The sequence below is a fragment of the Vigna radiata genome, chromosome 1 (assembly GCF_000741045.1).
Source record: "Vigna radiata var. radiata cultivar VC1973A chromosome 1, Vradiata_ver6, whole genome shotgun sequence".
NCBI classification, from domain to species: Eukaryota; Viridiplantae; Streptophyta; class Magnoliopsida; order Fabales; family Fabaceae; genus Vigna; species Vigna radiata.
The window spans coordinates 19,287,247-19,306,217 of NC_028351.1; the positions used below are offsets into that span (position 1 = coordinate 19,287,247).

Here is an 18,971-nt window from a genome sequence, read left to right on the forward strand (position 1 = left end):
TTTCACAACATTTGAACTTTACGTGTCATTCTGTGATTGGTCCAAAAGTACTTTGCAATCAATAATAATAATCATAAATACCACCATGGACCAATCACAAAATGACACCTAGATGATGTTCAAATGTACATTTGTGTTTAGGGTGTTGTCAAAAAATTTGTTGTCTAAGTATCATTATCCTTAGTTAATAAAATTATAGGTTGTACAATCATAACCTGGCTTGACCGCCTCGACTATTTGCTTCGATTGGAGGTTGATACGAAAGAGATGGAAACGCCACAATCTAGCAGGTTGATAACTACCGAAAGAATGGCAAAACAGATGTTAATCTTTATGTGAATCATTCTAAACCAATAACCAAAATGCAAATGCATATTATAACTTCCAAAGTGGCTACATATGTATTTAATGCCCTACATACAGGTATAAATGTTTAAGGCACCTAACAAACCCTAAAAGAAAAGTCCAATGACATTCAGTCGACCTTCAACTTATACTTATGTTAGTCTGTCTCGACCTTTAGTCTGAATCACCCATCCCAACATTCATTTATAGGGTCAACCAGTCTCTACCGTTAATCAAACTTAACCTGCCTTAAGCTTCGACCCAACTCATCTTGTCATAATTTTTGGCCGAGATAGGTCTGTCTTGACCTTGAACTCAAGACGACTCTTGTACATCGATAAAACCTAGATACACATTGTCTCTTCTTGATCTTTAGCTTTTGGTTTGATGCATCTCAGTTGTTAACTTGTCTCAATCTTTTCTACTAATTGTCAATTTTTGTAAACAATAATCTATCTTCACCTTCAGTTTATCACTAAACTTAATCATTATTGAAATAATAAGTATTTTTTTAAAAATCAATTAAAGTCTTTTAATATAATCGTACTATCTTTTAGTTGGGATTTAAAAAAAAACATTCATTTCACATAACTTTTAATCATATAATAATATTTATTATATAACTAAAACTGAATTCTCATAAATTATTTTTATTATTATTATTATTAATAATATGAAATTAAAATAATATTTTAAATAAATAAATTTTTATTCTTTGTAAATTTCACCGACAAATCTTTCTTATATTTTAAAATATGTAAATATTACAAGATAAATTTACACAAATTCATAAAATGAAAATTTTAAGAAATATATGTTTATCTTATCTTCAAATATAATGGTAACGGGAGGTTATGGGCGGTTTAAATGAAAAAAGGAAACAAAAGGGTGGGGGTAACGGGAGGTTATGGGCGATTTAAATGAAAAAAAAAGGATACCAAAGGGTGGGAGGCTGAACAATAAAACGTCGAATGTCAAAAATATTTGACATATAACATGTGTTTTTTTCAATTTATAGGTCAAAGCCCAGTATAATTTGACGTATCGTTTGTATTTTTAAACCCAAGAATTTGAGAAAGGCGTTTCAAGAATTCTATTCAGACATGGCTTCTTCATCATCATCATCAAGAAGAAAAGAGAAGGTTGCCCGGGTTACAAGAAACGCAAACCCATCTGGATGGATAAGTGATGAAGAGATCCGAGTAAAGTTTTTATACTGGAGACATTTAAAAATGGTAGTGCCTCACAGGTATCTCGACCTATAATTCTTCAAGAAAGAAGGTTTCGTTTTTCAAGAATAGATTGCATATCAAGGGCTTACTGATTTCGTCCAGATGAAAGGAAATTGCTATCCAGATTTGGTAGAGGTTTTCTACACAAACCTGAGGGTTGTAAATGGGGTCATTCACTCGAGGGTCAAAGGGGTTAACATTACTATATATTGATGATAATATTTGGTCAAATCTTGTTGGTCTGAAAGTTGAGGGTTTGGCTTCTCATTTTCCTGATTCTGAGTCAAACATGTGGCTAAAAAAGAGACCTATATATGTCAACTGCTTAAGATATCCAGGAAGGTACAAGATGGATAAGAAGTACCTACATGATGGCTTAATTGAGAAGAAAATTCTTGCTTAGGTCCTGACTTGGCTACTGTTGCTTGGAAGATTGAACGAGGATAGAATGTCAACAGAAGATGTATTTCTGTTGAATGTTATCAAGACTAGAATCCCGACCAACTAGGTTGCGGTTCTCAAAGACCACATGATCGCTGCAGGAGATGATCATGCACACAAATTGCCATATGGAGTATTTATCAGCAAGGTGTTAGAACTCCAAGGAGTATATGTATTTTAAGAAGAAAGAATTGTGTGCAAAAGATCACAAGAAATTGGTGTACCAAGTTTGTCATCTATTGGGATGAAAAGGACTGAGAATGGATGGTTCTTCACTGATGAGCAATTTGTCGGAAGTCCACCTACTCGCGGTGAAGATCATACTGAAGATTCTGACGATAAAGATTCAATGGAATCTTCTTGATAATAATGGGGACTACTTTTCTATGTTTTTTTTTTAATTTTGTAATCATGGCTATGAAGCCCCCGCTCGTTTTTTCATTTCCTTCGGTTTTATTTAAAAATGCAATGAAGATTTAGTTTAGCAAAAAATGATCAAAAACTGATCACTGGTTAAAAGTGCAAATTTCAGTACAATGCTAACTTGAATCAATTAAGGAAGAAGTAAATAGAAAATATTTCATGTCTGATTTTAAAGAAAAAAGAATATAAAGTTCGCCACCCTCTTGTATTGGTGGAAGAAAATCAAACGTCGCAGACCTATAAAATACGACGTCGAAGACCTTTGCAATTGAAAATTTACCTTGTCCACTTAGTTAGATTAAAAATTTAATCACCCAATATTAACTTAAGCAAGACACAAATTGGGTGATAAAAAAGTTATATTAGTTGGCCTTTAATACATGGCTTAAAAGGAAATCTTACACTACTTGTTCCTCAATACAAGGCCTAAATATTCCTAGTCTACTATATCTGTTCCATGATGGTCTAAGAAGAAGATCTTTGCTGCATCTTGCATAGATGACTCTAGCTCTTCGTGAATGTTCTTAGGCTATGGCTAGGGGATATGCCATCATCCCCTCCCTTTTCAAAGAAATTTGATCTTAAATCTTCTAGTTGTCATGTGAACATCTTTCCTCCTTTTGGAGATGTTTGACTTTCTTTCCCTAGGGTCAAATACCTTTATACACAAAAACAAAAGACAAAGTAAGTGCTATTAGAATAATCATCCAAAGGATGTAGCTCCCAAGGATCATACACCTTTGATAAAATGAATTGGAGTTTAGGGGCATTTATCTTTAAGCTTTTGTTTGTCTTGAGTTGAATGCATGTAATTTTGGAGTGACTTCCCTTTTTAATATAAGGTCTTATTTGCTATTGTCTTTATATTCTACTGAAGAAGATGGAAAGAAGACTTCTTTTGAATCTACATCCAATCCTTTGGTCCTTAATATAAGTATTCTTTTGTTAGGGCACTTATTGGACTTGTGTGTCTTACTTTGACACTTTGAAAATTTGATTTCATTTCTTTTTTGTGTAAGTGTCATATCTTCCTTTTTATTTCTTTTTTCTCATTTGTACTTGGTCCTCTTCCACGTGAGAAAGTGTGAGAGGATGAAGCACAAACTTTTGATCCTTATAGGTGAAGGTTATCTCATTGGTATAACCATGATGTATGGTTTCATTTTAAAAAAACTGAGGCCTTTCCAACAAGATGTGACAAGCTTTCGTAGATACTATGTCACGTAACATACTATCTTTATAATTTCCTATGGAAAACTTAACCTCCCTTTGTTGATTAAGTATCATGTTCTTACCATCCTTAAGCTATTGGAGTATGTAAGGTTGCGAATGGGGCAATATAGTTAAGGCTAACTTTTCAACCAACTAAGTGCTATAATTAGTGCAACATTAGAGAACATGTGGTTTCTAAAACTTGATATAATGTGTGAAAGATGTTCTCTCTTTGGGTTAATTATTACAGACTAGGTTGATTATGAAGAGTTCTTCTTCTCATAAGAAGATCCCCATTGCAAGGATAAACATCCTCACTTTTGTTCTTACATTCATTCTCACTCTCATTAGAGATTTTTTCATCTTGGAATATACACATAAATACCCTTTAAAATCATGGTCCTTTTGGTGGGACATTAGGATGACATGTGACCTCTACCAAGACACTTAAAACATTTTGACTTAAAACATTTTGTCATTAGTGTGCACGTGTGATGATGTTCCCTCCCTTTGTTTCTCTTTCCTTTCTTCTTCCCTAGGTTCCTAGAGGGTTTTTCTTCTACCACTTGTTTTCTCTCTCTTGTAGTCTTAACATATGAGCTTGAGTGGCCAATTTTCAAACTTTTTCTCAAATGTTGTTTCTCTACTTTTCTGCAAATTTATACCAAATCATTAAGATCTTGATAGAGCAACAAATCCATTCTATCTCTAATGTCAAGATTAAGACCACTTAGAAATATGGAGATAATGATTCCTTCTTCTTTCCTAATTCCCACCCTTATCAAGTGGAGTTCCATCTTTTGCCTATACTCTTCCACACTTATGTTTCTTTATTTAAGCCTTTGGAGTTTGTCTATAAACTCCCTATAGTTGTAGGAAGGTATGTGTCTTCTTCTTAAGACACTTTTTAAGTCATTCTAATATTGGACTTGAGGAAAATTAAAGAGTCTTCTTTCTCTACTAGGGAAGTCTACCAATAAATGACATTTCATTGGAAGCTTAGGGTGGCTAGGGCAACTTTCCTTTCCTTTATTATTTGATGGCACCAAAAAAATCTAATTTCATCTCCCAATCTAGTATACTCTTTGGTGCATGCTCTCTTTCACGCTCCCTTCTATGCACTCTTGGTAGAGGAGGTTGATATCCTCCTCATAGTGTGCGAGTTGTATGAGAGTTTTGGAGTTTGCCTTTTAGTGGCTCTTAGTCCTCAATTTTTCTTGAATCTTTTCTTCTTTTTGTTTATGTATTATTAACTCTTCCTTTAGGATGGCAAGATGGGCACCCCTTTTAATCTTATCTATTTTTTGGGATGGTCTCTTGTTTCTTCCAAAGTTTAAGTGATTTTAGTTCTTGGTACAAATTGTTCAAACTTGGTGGGGCCTATTTACTATAATCACTTCCAATGTAGGAAGGAGTTTGAGAAATCCTTAGGGTTATCAAAAATATGTAATGCACAAAAAAACTTATATTTCAAAAAGAAATTCTTTAAGAGACTTAAGGAGGCAAAATGAGCTCAAGTTCACTTCTAGGAAAGGGAGGAGAATCACAAAAGATATATGATAACGGTTGAAAATACCGTTATTTGATACTTAATTTTGATACTAAAAACACCCTTTTTGACTTAGAAACTAGCTTGGAATCATGATTTTGTTTAAGTTGTGTGAATAAGGGAATTGAAGGTGAAATTATTGATTTTATGCTTAGATTTCCTTATTTTAACAGGAATTGAGGTGTTTTGGAAGAAGAGCAAAAGAACCAAGGAGTCGGAGCTCAAAAAGCACACAAACCAGCGAAAAAAGAGAGTTTTGGAATGCTGCCGCTAGGCTACCGCTTGAGCGATGGAGAATGTAGAAAAAACGAAGTGCTGAAAAAACCCGTTGGTGCTGAGCGACAGTTTTGTACCACTGAGCGCCAGTTTCTCCTGTTTCGCGCCTGAGCGCCACCGTTGAGCCTTATTTAAGTGTCGCACCTACCGCTAAGCGCCATGTTTAGTGCTGAGCGCTGAAGACGTGGGCTTAGGCCAATTTTATGTTATTTTTATAAACTATATAAGGTTTTGGATGATCTAGAGAGTTTATCTTTTGACAGAAAGAGGCACAAAAACACTCTTTTCACCCCTCAGAGGCAAATTTTGGATACGGAAGCTCCGATTTTGAACTTTCAGGGTTTTGTCTTTCATTCTTTTCCATATTTTCATCTAGTTTCACCATGTCTATGGTGAACTAAACTTCTATTGTTGTTGGGGGAAACGATGTAATCCTTTGAAACTCTCATGTATTGAATTTATTTATATTATATATGCTTTACTTCATTAATTGTTAGGGTTTTTGTTCTACGCTCTATGCATGCATTGTTTAACTCATTCAATCGCATGATCATTGATTTTTTCGATATGGACACATATAGGGAAATCTAGAACTGGGGAAATTCTCCCAAAGGTAGTATTACCTAGACATAGGAATATGAGGGTTGGTTGCATATACACTCTTGAGCTTTAGGATTAATTATTTGGGATGCTAGGAATTGTATGAACTAGTAATTAAGGATAAGCTTATTTCACCAAGACATCGGGTTGAAGTGTATTAGAGAGTGACATTAACATTAATGAAGAAGATGGATTCGTAAATACATGAGAGTGGATAGGATAAGTCAAAAACCCTAACAACATAATCATCTCATATTTTATCAACCATTCACCCATGCTTTCTTTAATCAATTGATCAAACACTTGCATTCATATTTATTTTCTGCATCATAAAAACCTAATGTCTTTGTCCTCAAGTCTTAAATAATCAACAAATCACATGACTGTCTAGGCCATGAGTCTTTAGAGAAAATGATACTTGGATTTACCATTTATATTACTTGATACGATTCGGTACACTTGCTGGAGTTTTAACAATATACTAAAGATCTAAGCCTTTCTCAACCAAATTTTACCTCAAGCCATCTTACACCAAATTTCTCAAATGGAATTAGGTTTGATACACAAGTGGACACACACTAAATTATAAGAAATTAATGAAAGTAAATAAACTAGACTATACGGCCTAACGGTAAAGTTAAAAGGTACTTTAGAACCTTAAAACCTTTATGAACTAAAATCGTTTCCAAATATTGTTTAGAGGTTCTTATTAGGAGATGGAGTTGAGCACCAAACATTTCTCCAATATACCTAACAAGGTCGTGAGCTACAAGGAAAAACAAGATAATTTTACAACTAAAAAAATTACAATACAAACAAATGGTGCTTGTTCCTTTCCAAGGTGTTTCACTCCTTCTCTTTTTGTCTCGTCCTCAAGGTTCCAAGGTCCTAGTAGGTCTCCACTCCCCCAAGATGTTATCTCTAGGTTTGATTTTCCTCCAAAGAATTTCCCTTCACCAAAAATTAACCAAAATTAAGAGCTAGAAATCAAGGAGAAAGCAAATAAAGGAAAAATGAACAAAAGCTCTTCAAAAGGGATTTGTGTGAGACAAAATCAAGGATGATTAAGAAGACAAGCAAGAAAGTAAAGGTTAGAAACAAAGTTAAGCATAAAAAAGAGACACCCAAATAAAGACACTAGAATGAATACACAAAACCAAAAATAGCTAGAGTAGAAAATAAGTGTTTACTATGGACACTCTTTTAGCATCAAATATATGAAAGCAAGGTTGATGTACATAGGCATATTCATGTTAAACTAGTGCATAAAATCAACATAAGAATTCACGCAAAAATTTAGTGGTAGTAGTCTCTTACACATTTTTGCTTTTCACTTTTCGTTTTTTGTACTTTTTCTTTGTTTTTTCTTTTGTACCTTTTATCTCTTCTATTTTCTTTATTTTTTCAGCCCAGCGTGAACACCACTGCACATCATAATGTTTTATATACTATTTCTAGAAGCTCAAAAGTTCAAACACAAAAATTGGAAGAAATCCAACTAGAATTAAAAATGGAGTATGAAACATTAGCAAACATATAAGAAATTTATCTCTAAGAACTTGCCAATGATGTAATGACAAGTATGAACTAAAAAATTTGAAGTAAAAACATTCAATTAGATGTATATGGTGCGATTTTGAAAACCAAGTTGAACATATATTTTTGTGATTTTTCAAAAGCTAGACAAAGAAAATAACATGTAGGAACTAACATGACTCTAAACAACATGAATGTATTTCAAAATAAAAAATGACCGAGCAAACATGATATGACCGAATGGTAACATGAAACAAGATTCAACAAACATGAAAATACACAAGCAACACAAATATGTGGAAGCCTAAAAGAAGTATGCAAATGGTCCCAAATAGAGAACAAGATTAGAACCATGAAAACAACATAATTTGGACTTGAATATGAGACAATAGAGAATAATGCATGGATAATGACGTGGAAGTTGGTGGTGGATGAGAAGATATGTCTTGATTTTTGTGTGTTTGTGGTGGGATAGAGGTGGTACATGGTTCTCTTGAGATGTTGAACCAACTCTAGAGAAGGATGACTAAAAGAGATCACATGAGATGCTCTAGTCTTGACTTGAAACATGATATGATTGCATAAATATTTTGACAGCATAACATTATAATTCTCAAAAGGGGGAAAACATCTTTATTTATAGGAGGTGTCTCCAAAATGTGTAAACACAAAACCCTAAAAATGTTACCTTGGTGCAAACCCTTAAAAAGATTCAATCTTGGTGAAGGATAGGAGGACATATGGCTACTTACTTTTAGAAAAACTCTTCACTCCTAGAGTGTCATGTGACCACTACTCTTGCAAAAGCTTCCCTGCTAGACTTATGACACATGACCACTTCTCCTAATGTGGGATGCCCCTCTCTTTACCTTATCCACCTAGTTAGATTAAAAATTTAATCATCCAAGATTAACTTAAACTAGACGCAAATTAAGTGACCAAAAATCCTATAATACTTGTTCTTTAATATAAGGTCTAAAAGAAAATCCTACACTACTTAACCCTTAATACAAGGCCTAAATATTCCTAATCTATTAAAGGTACTCCACGATGATCTAAGAGAAAGAGTTTTGATTATGGCTAGAAGATGCCATTAGTAAAATTAAAGAACCCCTACCAAATGTTCATTGAAACTAAATAAGATAAGAGTGTGTAATGAAAAAGAAAATGTTAAGAGAAATTTGCTACCATTGAAGAACAACAACATTGACTCTATTTAAAAGAAAATAACAAAATTTTAGAAATTGAAAAACGAAATGTTAATAAGGTGAAAGGAATAAATCACAAACTTTAGATATAGAAGTAAAATGTGATAAATAAATGAAACTAGTAAAGAAAAAACACATAATCACGAAATGACAAGAGATGTAAATTTTCAACTTCTTTTAGAGTTATCCTCTGAACATAACATGACATATTTGACAACTTTGATATCAAGTCATAAACACAAATAATTAGAGAAACACAAATAATTAATAAAGAGATACACAACCACACAAACTTAAATACCAACATAAATACAAACTCATAAAAATACATAAACACATATCAACTTAAGGTCTAGCCAAAGTCATTGTTTTAGGATTACTGGAAAACACTACATCAATTTTTTTAAGTACTAATTACTTTAAATCTCTAAGAAAAAAAATCTCAAATTTTTTTTCCTAATAATTTTTTTAGACAAAGAAAAAAATGATTCTTAAATTTGCTTTAAATCTTTTGAACCTTGAGTCGTTTTTGCATAAACAGACATAAATGTAGATAATACACAGACAAATATAAACCACAAATAAACATATAGACATAAGTAATTGTTCTGTTTTCGTGGTTTGTGGAAAAAAAAGAAAAGAGAAGGGTGAAAATAAAGAAAAATTAAGTTGAGAAATGTGTAAGAATTGAGATTCGTTTGGTGTGGTTTGTCGGGGTCAAGGGACATGTAGTTATGATTTGTTAGGTTAAAAATAGACATGTTTTTTTCAAGTTTGAAGAACGTTTATCATTGGTGGGTGAGGTGAGGGAAAGAGTAATTTGACATTACCATTTATAAATTAATTCCTTTTTTGATAAAACATTGCATTATGATTGTTGTAGTTTGAAGGTTTAATACCTATTTTGGTCCCTCCTTTGGGAGGGTTTGTTCAAAGTGGTCCCTCCTTTTCTCAAAAGTTCAATTCAGTCCTATCTTTTGCAAAAACTGTTCAAATTGGTCCTTTTGGGTAACGGCGTTAACTTGACTAACGACAGAGCTGCCAGGTGAGTAATTTTTGATGATGTGACATTGTTAATTGTTTTAAAAAATATATATAATTGTGAGGTGTAAATTATATTAATTAGGGTAAAATAAAGAAATGAATTAGGGTAATTGGAATTCGATTTACACCTCCCAAACCCTAACTCTCCTTCAATTCCGAACCCCACCCCTCCAAAGCTCCCTCCTACACAGACCTAACAACCCCAAGACCGCAACTCTTCAACCCCTTCTTCTGCTCTGCTGTCACTCCTCCCACCCCTTCCCAGAGCCCAAGCACTTCTTCTCCAAATGGCTTCCTTAACTTCCAAAATCTTTCACTGCCTTCCGTGGATCCCTTCCAACTTTCCTCTCGTCTAATTCATCTACCCCTCTTGACGCTTCTTCGTCTACTGTAAAAGAAATAATTTCCCTCTTTACTATTCTCCAAACCCAAATATTCGAAGTTGTTGCCGAACTCCAAAAGATTCTTGACCTCCAAGATGCCAAGCAGAAGATGGACCGTGAAATTTGTTCCCAAGATTCAATGTTACTTGCATTTTCTAACAAACTCAAAGATGCTGAGTGTTGCCTAGACAACTGCTTTAAATTGGAAATAGAACTTGGTAATTTCCCTGAGAAATTTGTTTTACTGAGATTCATGGTGTGAAGAAGAACTGCGTCTTCTTGGAAGTTTGGCAAAGCTCCATGAAGATCCTTGTTGTTTGATATACAAAGAACATTAAGAGTTTGTATATGAAAGATACCCTTTGGAAAATGGCCACTCAATCTGCAACTGCTAAGCTTTAAAACATTCAAATTGGAGAAATTTGCAAAAAATTCTGGTACAGAACTTGAGATATTGTTTTGATTCCGTCTAATGATAGTGAAAGTGTGTGGAGAATTAGGCAACATGTTCCATTCAGTTTCTCAATTTCGGATCTTTCTCTGGCATAACCGTAATCTCCATCACCGTCGTCGCCGAACGAGGAGAAAAGAGCAGTTCTTCTTCTGACCCTAATTACCCTTAATTCATTTCTTTATTTTACCCTAATTATATTAATTTACACCTCACAATTATATATATTTTTTAAAATAATTAACAATGCCACATCATCTGACATTACCCACCTGGCAGCTCTGTCGTTAGTCAAGTTAACGTTGTTACCCAAAAGGACCAATTTGAACAATTTTTGCAAAAGATAGGACTGAAGTGAACTTTTGAAAAAAGGAAGGACCACTTTGAACAAACCCTCCCAAAGGAGGGACCAAAAAAAGTATTAAACCTAGTTTGAAATAATATCTTTAGAATCTTTCTAATTAGAGGAAATAATTACATAATCTTTTATTTTATTTTATTTTTCTAGATTTCCTAGTTTTCCTATTTTTCTTTTTAGGAGAATTAGATTATTACAAATAGAGGGTATGAGAATGTGTTTTTCATGATTTAGAATAATAAGTCAGTCTTATTTTCAACTTGGTATCAGAGCTTGTCTGATCCACTTCCATTGTCTTTGCTGTCTCTGGTGGCTGGCCGCCATGGCCGCCGATGGCTCCTAAAAGTCTCTTTTTCATCCAGTGTCTTTATACTTCAATGGATAGTCTAGCTAATTGTCCTAGCCAAGTTTGTCTTTGATTCCAAATCTGTATCGAGCCTTGGCCTTCAATTTTCCCTCATGACCAAGACCTTTTTGTCTCTTTTTTTGTTTCGCCTCACATTTCATGACCAGGACTTTTTCTCCCCTATCACCAATGGGTTCTCACATCGTTTCTGTTTCTCAAGCAAGAATGCTTCGTTCCGTTCCTACCACAGTTGGCACCAGCGCAGTCAGTCGCCGTCACCGTAGTCAGTTGTTGTAACCTCTGCAGTTTGTTGGTGCTGCCTCAATAAGCTGCCACATTTTCTTTGGTCAATATTAAAAGTTCTCGTGAAGTGCACTAGCCGTCGTTTCCATTGTCTGCCGTGAGGGGAATTATTTTTCAGTCCCTACAGAGAACTTTCTTCTTGGGCTAGAGTTTGGCCCGTACTTTTGTGATACAGTGTAAGTATCACTATTTAGGAGTAGTCCAGTAGAGAACTTTGGACCTCCAACTTGTCTTTGGCCTTTTGATGCCATCATAAGTCCTAATCTTTGGTGTTTTTATATTTATGCCAATGCTTTGTTATAACAACTCACTAAGAGTTGTTCTTTGAGACTGTCCGCTGAATTGACTCTTTCGAAGTTATGGGATTCAGATTTGTCCCTCGTATGGATCGATTCTCACCAATTCTTCCACATACATGTTCTGTTGTTCTGTCGTGAGGAGGAGAAAGTTCCAGCCGCTACAGGGTAGCGTAGTCCCTGCGGGTCTGTTGTTGTTAGCCTCTACAGGACAATTGTTTCCTGAAGGCTTGTTGTTGTTTAGGATAGTTAAGTCTCTAAAGGTTTGTTGTTGTTTAGGGTAGTTAAGTCCCTACATGTTTGTGGTTGTTAGCCTTTGAAGGCCTCCCATATGTTACTCATGGAAATCATGTTCTTGAAGTTTTGTTATTGTTTGCCACTATTGATGGCAATCCAGTCCTTGCGGTTTGTTGTTGTTCGCTACTGCAGGCCCTTTATCTATTCTTGCAGTTTGTTGTTGTTTGTTGCTACAAGTCATCATCCATTTTTTTATAGAAATCTCTCTCACCCATTGTTGTCCAAGTTGAAGTTTCATAGTGCTAGTTTGCCCTCATTCATTGCCGTACAAGTTGAAGTTTCATGGTGCTAGTTCGCCTTCGTCCATTGCTGTCTAAATTGAAGTTTTACTGTGCTAGTTCGCTTTTGTCCATTGCTGTCCAATTTGATTTATTGACATTTTCTACAATTGAGTTTGTTTATTCCAAACTTGATTCATACAATCTTATATGATCGAGCTTAAAAAAGAATGTTATAATTTGAGATAATGGCTTTAGAATCTTTCTATACATAATCTTTTATCTTTTTTCTTCTAAATTTCTTAGTTTCTGTATTTTCCTTTCAAGAGAATTAAATTATTACGGATATATTTTTAATAAGTCAGTCTTATTTTCAACTATGATAAATTATAATAAAATAATAATTTATAATGTTGTAGGATGAGTATGGAAAGTAAGATAAGAGTCGACCCATTACTGCTCCTGCTCTAGGTGAACTGCATGCACAGAGCCAAATCTGGAAGTGCAAGGTTTCATAGTAATGATGTAATTTCTTGAAAAGCCCTTTCGTCTCCACTTCAACTCTCCAAATGGCGGAAACACCCAAAATTCGTTTCGGCTTCATCGGCTGCGCCCGAATTGCACGCAGGGTTTCCCGTGCCGTGGCCCTCGCGCCCAACGCCGTCCTGCACGCCGTCGGAAGCCGCTCCATCGACAAGGCCCGAGCCTTCGCCGCCGCCAACGGCTTCCCCGCCGCCGCCAAGGTGTACGGCTCCTATGAGGCCGTCCTCGACGATCCCGAGGTCGACGCCGTCTACCTGCCGCTCCCCACCAGCCTGCACGTGCGCTGGGCCGTGCTCGCCGCCAGCAAGAAGAAGCACGTGCTGCTTGAGAAGCCGGTTGCTCTTAATGTTGCTGAGTTTGACGAGATCATCGCGGCGTGCGAATCCAATGGAGTGCAGCTCATGGACGGTACCATGTGGATGCACCATCCCCGCACCTCGAAGATGAAGGAGTTTCTCTCCGACGTAAACCGTTTTGGTCAGCTCAGATCGGTATGAACTTGTTTCAAATGCAATATTGCTTTTTGTTGGCATCATTTTTCAGCTTTTCTTATTAAACACAAATAACACAACAAGTTTTATTTTAAAGTATGAAATATTTTGGGGTTGATGAACTTTATCAATTTAAACACTAATTAAACATTCATTCCGCTCCAATTACATGATACTTTTATTTAAAATATGAAATAATTTAGGGTGAATAAACTATTATTATTATTATTTTATTAAGGGTAAGATTTGGTTGCATATTTGAAACCTTCTTTATTTTACCTTTTCATCTAAATCTGATTTGCTTCTCTTTATTTGTTTTACCTTGTTGAACATCTATTTTCAAAGGGTCTTTTTTTTTTTCTCCTATAAATTTCTTCCCAAATTTTATGACTTTGATTTAATCTCAGTCACGTAGATAATCAAGGGAAATAAGGCACTCTAAATAATGTGAGCAATGACCATCTACTACTGCTTTCCACATTTTCACTCTAATGCATATTGATTTGGACTTTACATGGCAGTTGTAAATGAAAAGACAGGTTAAAAGACAATCATTAGAGACTTAGACTCTTGGCCATGTTAGTATTGGGGAGGGGGAGTGCTGTATTATGCATTAATGTTCTACATTGACCATCGTTTCTTTTACTTTCCCAGATTCACTCCAATTTTACATTTAGGGCTAGTGCCAATTTTCTTGAGAATAACATTCGTGTGAAGCCAGATCTTGATGCTCTTGGTGCTCTTGGCGATGCAGGTTGGTACTGTCTTAGGGCAATACTGTGGGCTGCCAACTATGAACTACCAAAAACTGTAATCGCCTCGCGCAACCCTGAGCGTAATCAAGTTGGGGTGATGTTGGCTTGTGGGGCTACTTTGTACTGGGAAGATGGAAAAGCAGCAACCTTCTATTGCTCCTTCTTGTCCAACAGGTCAACCGATATAACTGCTCTAGGGACAAAAGGAACGCTACATGTTCATGACTTCGTTCTCCCTTATGAAGAAAAGGAAGCATCATTTTATGCAGCTACAGAATCAGGTGTTGATGAAGCTGTTACAAAGTGGGTTCCACAGCCAAGCAAGCATATAATAGAAACTGACATACCTCAGGCGGCTCTTATGGTAAATGAGCNTGCCCGTTTGGTAGCAGATATCAAATTCAAGAAAGCAAAACCCGAGAAGAAGTGGCCAACAATTAGTAGGAAAACTCAACTCGTAGTAGATGCTGTGAAGGCTTCAATTGATAGGGGTTTTGAGCCAGTGGAGATTCAGGAGTGAGGTGTATGAACTGAGGTCTGTATTCCTGCTGTGCATCACAAAATCAATTTCTGTTTATGTATGTTGAAAAGTTCATTGCTGACCTGTGCATAAAAGAGGCATAAAGGGTCTGTAGACTCTTAGACAGTTTTGCTGTTATTCACGTCATGTTTGTTAATAAAGATGTACTACAGATTGGGAAGGAAGAGTGATGATTGTGTGCGTAGTATTACATTACACCAAGGACAACATACATTGAGTTATATAAAATAATCGATTATGGTAGATTATGATATATTATACAATGGGAAAATTCACCAAACTGATGTAATTTGTTTTCAATTTTACCAAAATGGACAACTTAAAAAGAAAATAAAAATCCAGATGTCATATGACACAATTTCATTGTGAAGTAGTCATGCTTTCTGGTAGGCAGGCCAACACGACTACAATGTTACTGGAACTTGCATGTTCTACACACGACTTTGATTAGCCTAATCCATTTTTTGTTTTATTTATTTTATTTGCAGTCACCAGTGTTTTAAGATTAAGTCCAGCATGGTGTACACGACTTTGGTGTTGTGCGTATTAAGCTGAAGTTGTGTAGAATGGCATGACTAAGTGCATTTGTTATAAATTGGAGTATAAGATTAGAGGGAGACCATTCTTTCTTGTAGTTCGTGTTTCATACTGAAAAGGAAATCATGTAGCTTAGAAACTGTTTGTGGGTTTCTTATTCTTGAGGTGATCGGCTTGCCATTGCCAAGGAAACTGGCCGAAGGCTTGGGATGGGAACAAACAGGTACCCATCTTCTTCGTTGCTTAACAAGGATGACTCTAAATGACTCTCCTTTCCTGTTTAGACTTTGTAGTCCACATTCATGTTTTTTTTAGTTCTCTACCAAATGCAATCACACATACGCTATCTAGAACATCATTATAGTGAAAATACAAGAAAACAATACATACTGGAAGTGACTTAATGCCAACTCATCAACAACAGCCTGCATATATAGGAATCCATAATTAATAAACCAATGCAATATCGAACTTCAAAATATAACATACACAAGCAGATAGATACAAGATTGCAGGGTACCATATAGGCAACATGTACTATGCCTCACTCCCCAAAAACTGAGTTCATAGAAAAATAAATAACTCCCTATCAACTGGTATTGAAGTTATAAGGCATAGGTAGCAACCACACCTGTTGAATTCACAAACCTGTTAATCAACCACATATAACACAAAATCAGATCATCATATGTAATATTTTCAGGTATTTATGTTTAGGACATTTAATTCAAGATAAGGTTTGAAGTAAATAGGAATGTAAATGTAAGTGAAACGTTTAGTTAACGGTAGTTGGCCTAACTGATAGGATGTTCAGAGTATATGTTAGGAGGAAGAAATGTAAGTGAAACGTTAGTTAACGGTAGTTGGCCTAACTGTTAAGACAGTTAGGATGGGCGGGACTCATATCTGTATAAATAGCTGTTAGTAATAGGGGAAGACACTTTTGGCCATTTGTGTATTCTGAACAGACTATTTAGTCTTGTTAGGGGAGGTTAGGCTCCCAGGCTACCCTATTCATTGTATTCTTTTCACTAAATAATACCAGTGGAGGTTATACAGAGAGTTGGGCGTTGATTCTTGTGTGTGTTAGAGTGACTTTCTTGAGGTTTCTTGATTAGAAACCTATCAATTTGGTCCGACCTGTCGGATCCAAATCGGGAAGTGACTCGACGTGATTGAGGCGAGAATGGAGAACGCGATTGAGACGAGGTTCGAGGCTATTGATATTACGATGGAAGGCATGAAAGCGGAATCGGCGGTTGTCAGGAGGGATTTACATAAGATCATGAAAGCATTGGGAACGCATGTCGATCGAACGAAGGGAAATTCTGATGATAGCTCGGTGAACGATAACCGACACAGAGATGGGGAAGAAAATGGAGGTCGAGGCGGAGGCGGAATGAGCGATGAACAAAGACCTTGGAGAAAAAGGATCGAATTACCTACCTTCGATGGAGAGGAGCCTCTTAGTTGGCTCAATAGGGCGGAGAGATTTTTTGATATTTAGAAGGTGACGAGCGACGAGGACAAAGTGGAAATCGCGTATGTTAGTATGGATGGAAGCGCGGCGTATTGGTTTACATTCTGGAAAGAGAAGGCTCAAAACAAATCTTGGGAAGGGTTGAAGGCAGCCATGTTGAATCGTTTTGGCGGAGGCTGTAGAGGGACGGTTTTCGAACGATTGGCTACGTTGAGACAGGAGGGATCGGTGGAGGAATTCGTCCACAATTTTGAGGTTTTGACAGGGCAGATTAGGGGTATACCCGAGGAGCAAGTACTGGGCTATTTCCTTGCCAAATTGCGGGAAGATGTGAAGGGCCAGGTGAGGATCCAGAACCCACCAGATTTAATGGAGGCTATGCGGATTGCACGAGATGTGGAAGACGCGATAATGAGAGCACAGGGGAGTTACTTGGGCGGGTTCAAAATAAACCCATTTGGTTCGCAATCAATGGGAAATGTGACGCGATGGGATCCGACTAGATCTACGACAAACCAGAATGGAAGAACAGAGGGCAGAGGACCAGGGAGAAGAGACGGTGTTACACCGAACACGATGGCGAGGGGAAGCAATGTGAACGAGGGCGATAATCGAGGGAGAATGGTGAGGAATTTGCCATACCCAGAGTTTCTCAAAAGGAAAGAAGAGGGGCGTTGCTACCGATGTGGAGATCCGTTTGCACCGGGACATCGGTGCCCAGAGAAGAGTTTGAGAGTACTTCTGTTGGCAGAGGATGAGGAGGAGGATGCTGGTACAAAAACTGTCAACCTGGAGGAGAACCCGAGGTTTGTTTGGCGGAGGGGTTGACGTCCACGAAGACCTTGAAGTTGAAGGGCAGAATTGATGACAGAGAAGTCGTAGTGCTGATAGATAGCGGTGCTAGTCACAATTACATCAGTAAACGGCTGACGGAAGAGCTAAGGTTGCCGATGACAAATACACCGTCGTACACGGTGAGCTTAGGCAATGGGTATAAAAAAATCACCCAGGGGCGTTGCGACAGGGTGACGGTGCAATTGGAGGGGGTCGACGTGGAAGAGGAATTTTACGTGTTTGAGTTAGGAGGAGTGGATGTGATTCTGGGCGTTGCATGGCTGGAAAAGCTAGGGGAAGTAAGGACCAATTGGGGAAAAGTGACCATGGCTTATAATGTGGGGGAAAAAATAATCTGTATAAAAGGCAACCCAACCTTGTCGAGACAGCTGGTGAACTCTAGGAGCTTGTTGAAGTTGGTGGAAGCTGAGTCATGGGCTGCAGTTTGGAATCTGTGCATAATGGAGGCAGGGGACAGCGGTGAGTGGGGTGCAGATTTGACAGAGACACAAAGAGTTGAATTAAATAAAGGACTGCAGGAGCACTATCCCTTATTTTGGGGTGCAGATTTGACAGATGCACATAGAATTGAATTAAATAAAGGGTTGCAGGAGCACTATCCCTTATTTCAGGATTTGCATGGATTGTCTCTGCCAGATAATAAAGGGCATCGGATACAACTCAAAGAAGGAGTTGATCCTATAAATGGTGGCCCATGTCAGTACCCGTATCCTATGAAGTGCGAAATTGAGAGGCAGGTTGAGGGCATGCTGAAGGCGGGGATTAATCGTCTAGATGAAAGGCAACTGAGTCTAGCAGCAAAAGTGCCAGCTTGTGCAAGGAGATTCATCAAACGGCTCATTGGTAAAAATAAGACAGCTCCCCCTTCTGCCCCAGCAACACCACCACTGGGTGAGGAGCCAGTTTTCACTGACCGAAATTATTCTCCTTCTCATTCTTTGTTTGAACCGCACTCTGCACCACCATTTACAAGTGGCTCATTAGATAACAATCTTGTTGCTATTTTAGCTGGAGTTATAGCTACTGTAAAACTTTGGGTGACAGGATTAAGTGGACAGCTTCAGAAGGCATTCATAACAGTGTACAAGACAATGATCAAGGACCAATTTCCGGAGCTCAACCTTGAGGACAAGGTTGAAAATGGAGGGGAGGGTAATGATAGGATGTTCAGAGTATATGTTAGGAGGAAGAAATGTAAGTGAAACGTTAGTTAACGGTAGTTGGCCTAACTGTTAAGACAGTTAGGATGGG

The 18,971-nt window shown here is 37.0% G+C and overlaps 1 protein-coding gene and 1 long non-coding RNA gene across 3 annotated transcripts in view; one reads left to right on the top strand and one right to left on the bottom strand.

Annotated features, from left to right (window-relative positions):
- Nucleotides 1-12,925: 12,925 nt before the first annotated feature.
- On the top strand, nt 12,926-15,668 carry LOC106771516 (uncharacterized oxidoreductase At4g09670). Of its 2 annotated transcripts, XM_014657521.2 has the most exons (3): nt 12,926-13,552; nt 14,207-14,842; nt 15,337-15,668. In XM_014657521.2, exons 1-2 carry the CDS (start codon nt 13,088-13,090, stop codon nt 14,825-14,827), a joined length of 1,086 nt encoding a protein of 361 aa, XP_014513007.1. In that variant the 5' UTR covers nt 12,926-13,087; the 3' UTR covers nt 14,828-14,842; nt 15,337-15,668. The 2 variants fall into 2 exon arrangements, with proteins under 2 accessions (XP_014513007.1, XP_014512998.1); XM_014657512.2 differs by lacking the exon at nt 15,337-15,668 and having other exon boundaries at nt 14,207-15,091.
- A 56-nt stretch (nt 15,669-15,724) lies between these two features.
- The window catches only part of LOC111242475, a 4,851-nt gene continuing 1,604 nt past the window's right edge, over nt 15,725-18,971 (bottom strand). Inside the window, exon 3 of the long non-coding RNA XR_002669554.1 lies at nt 15,725-16,033. This is a non-coding gene — a long non-coding RNA (uncharacterized LOC111242475). The remainder of the gene's footprint in view (nt 16,034-18,971) is intronic.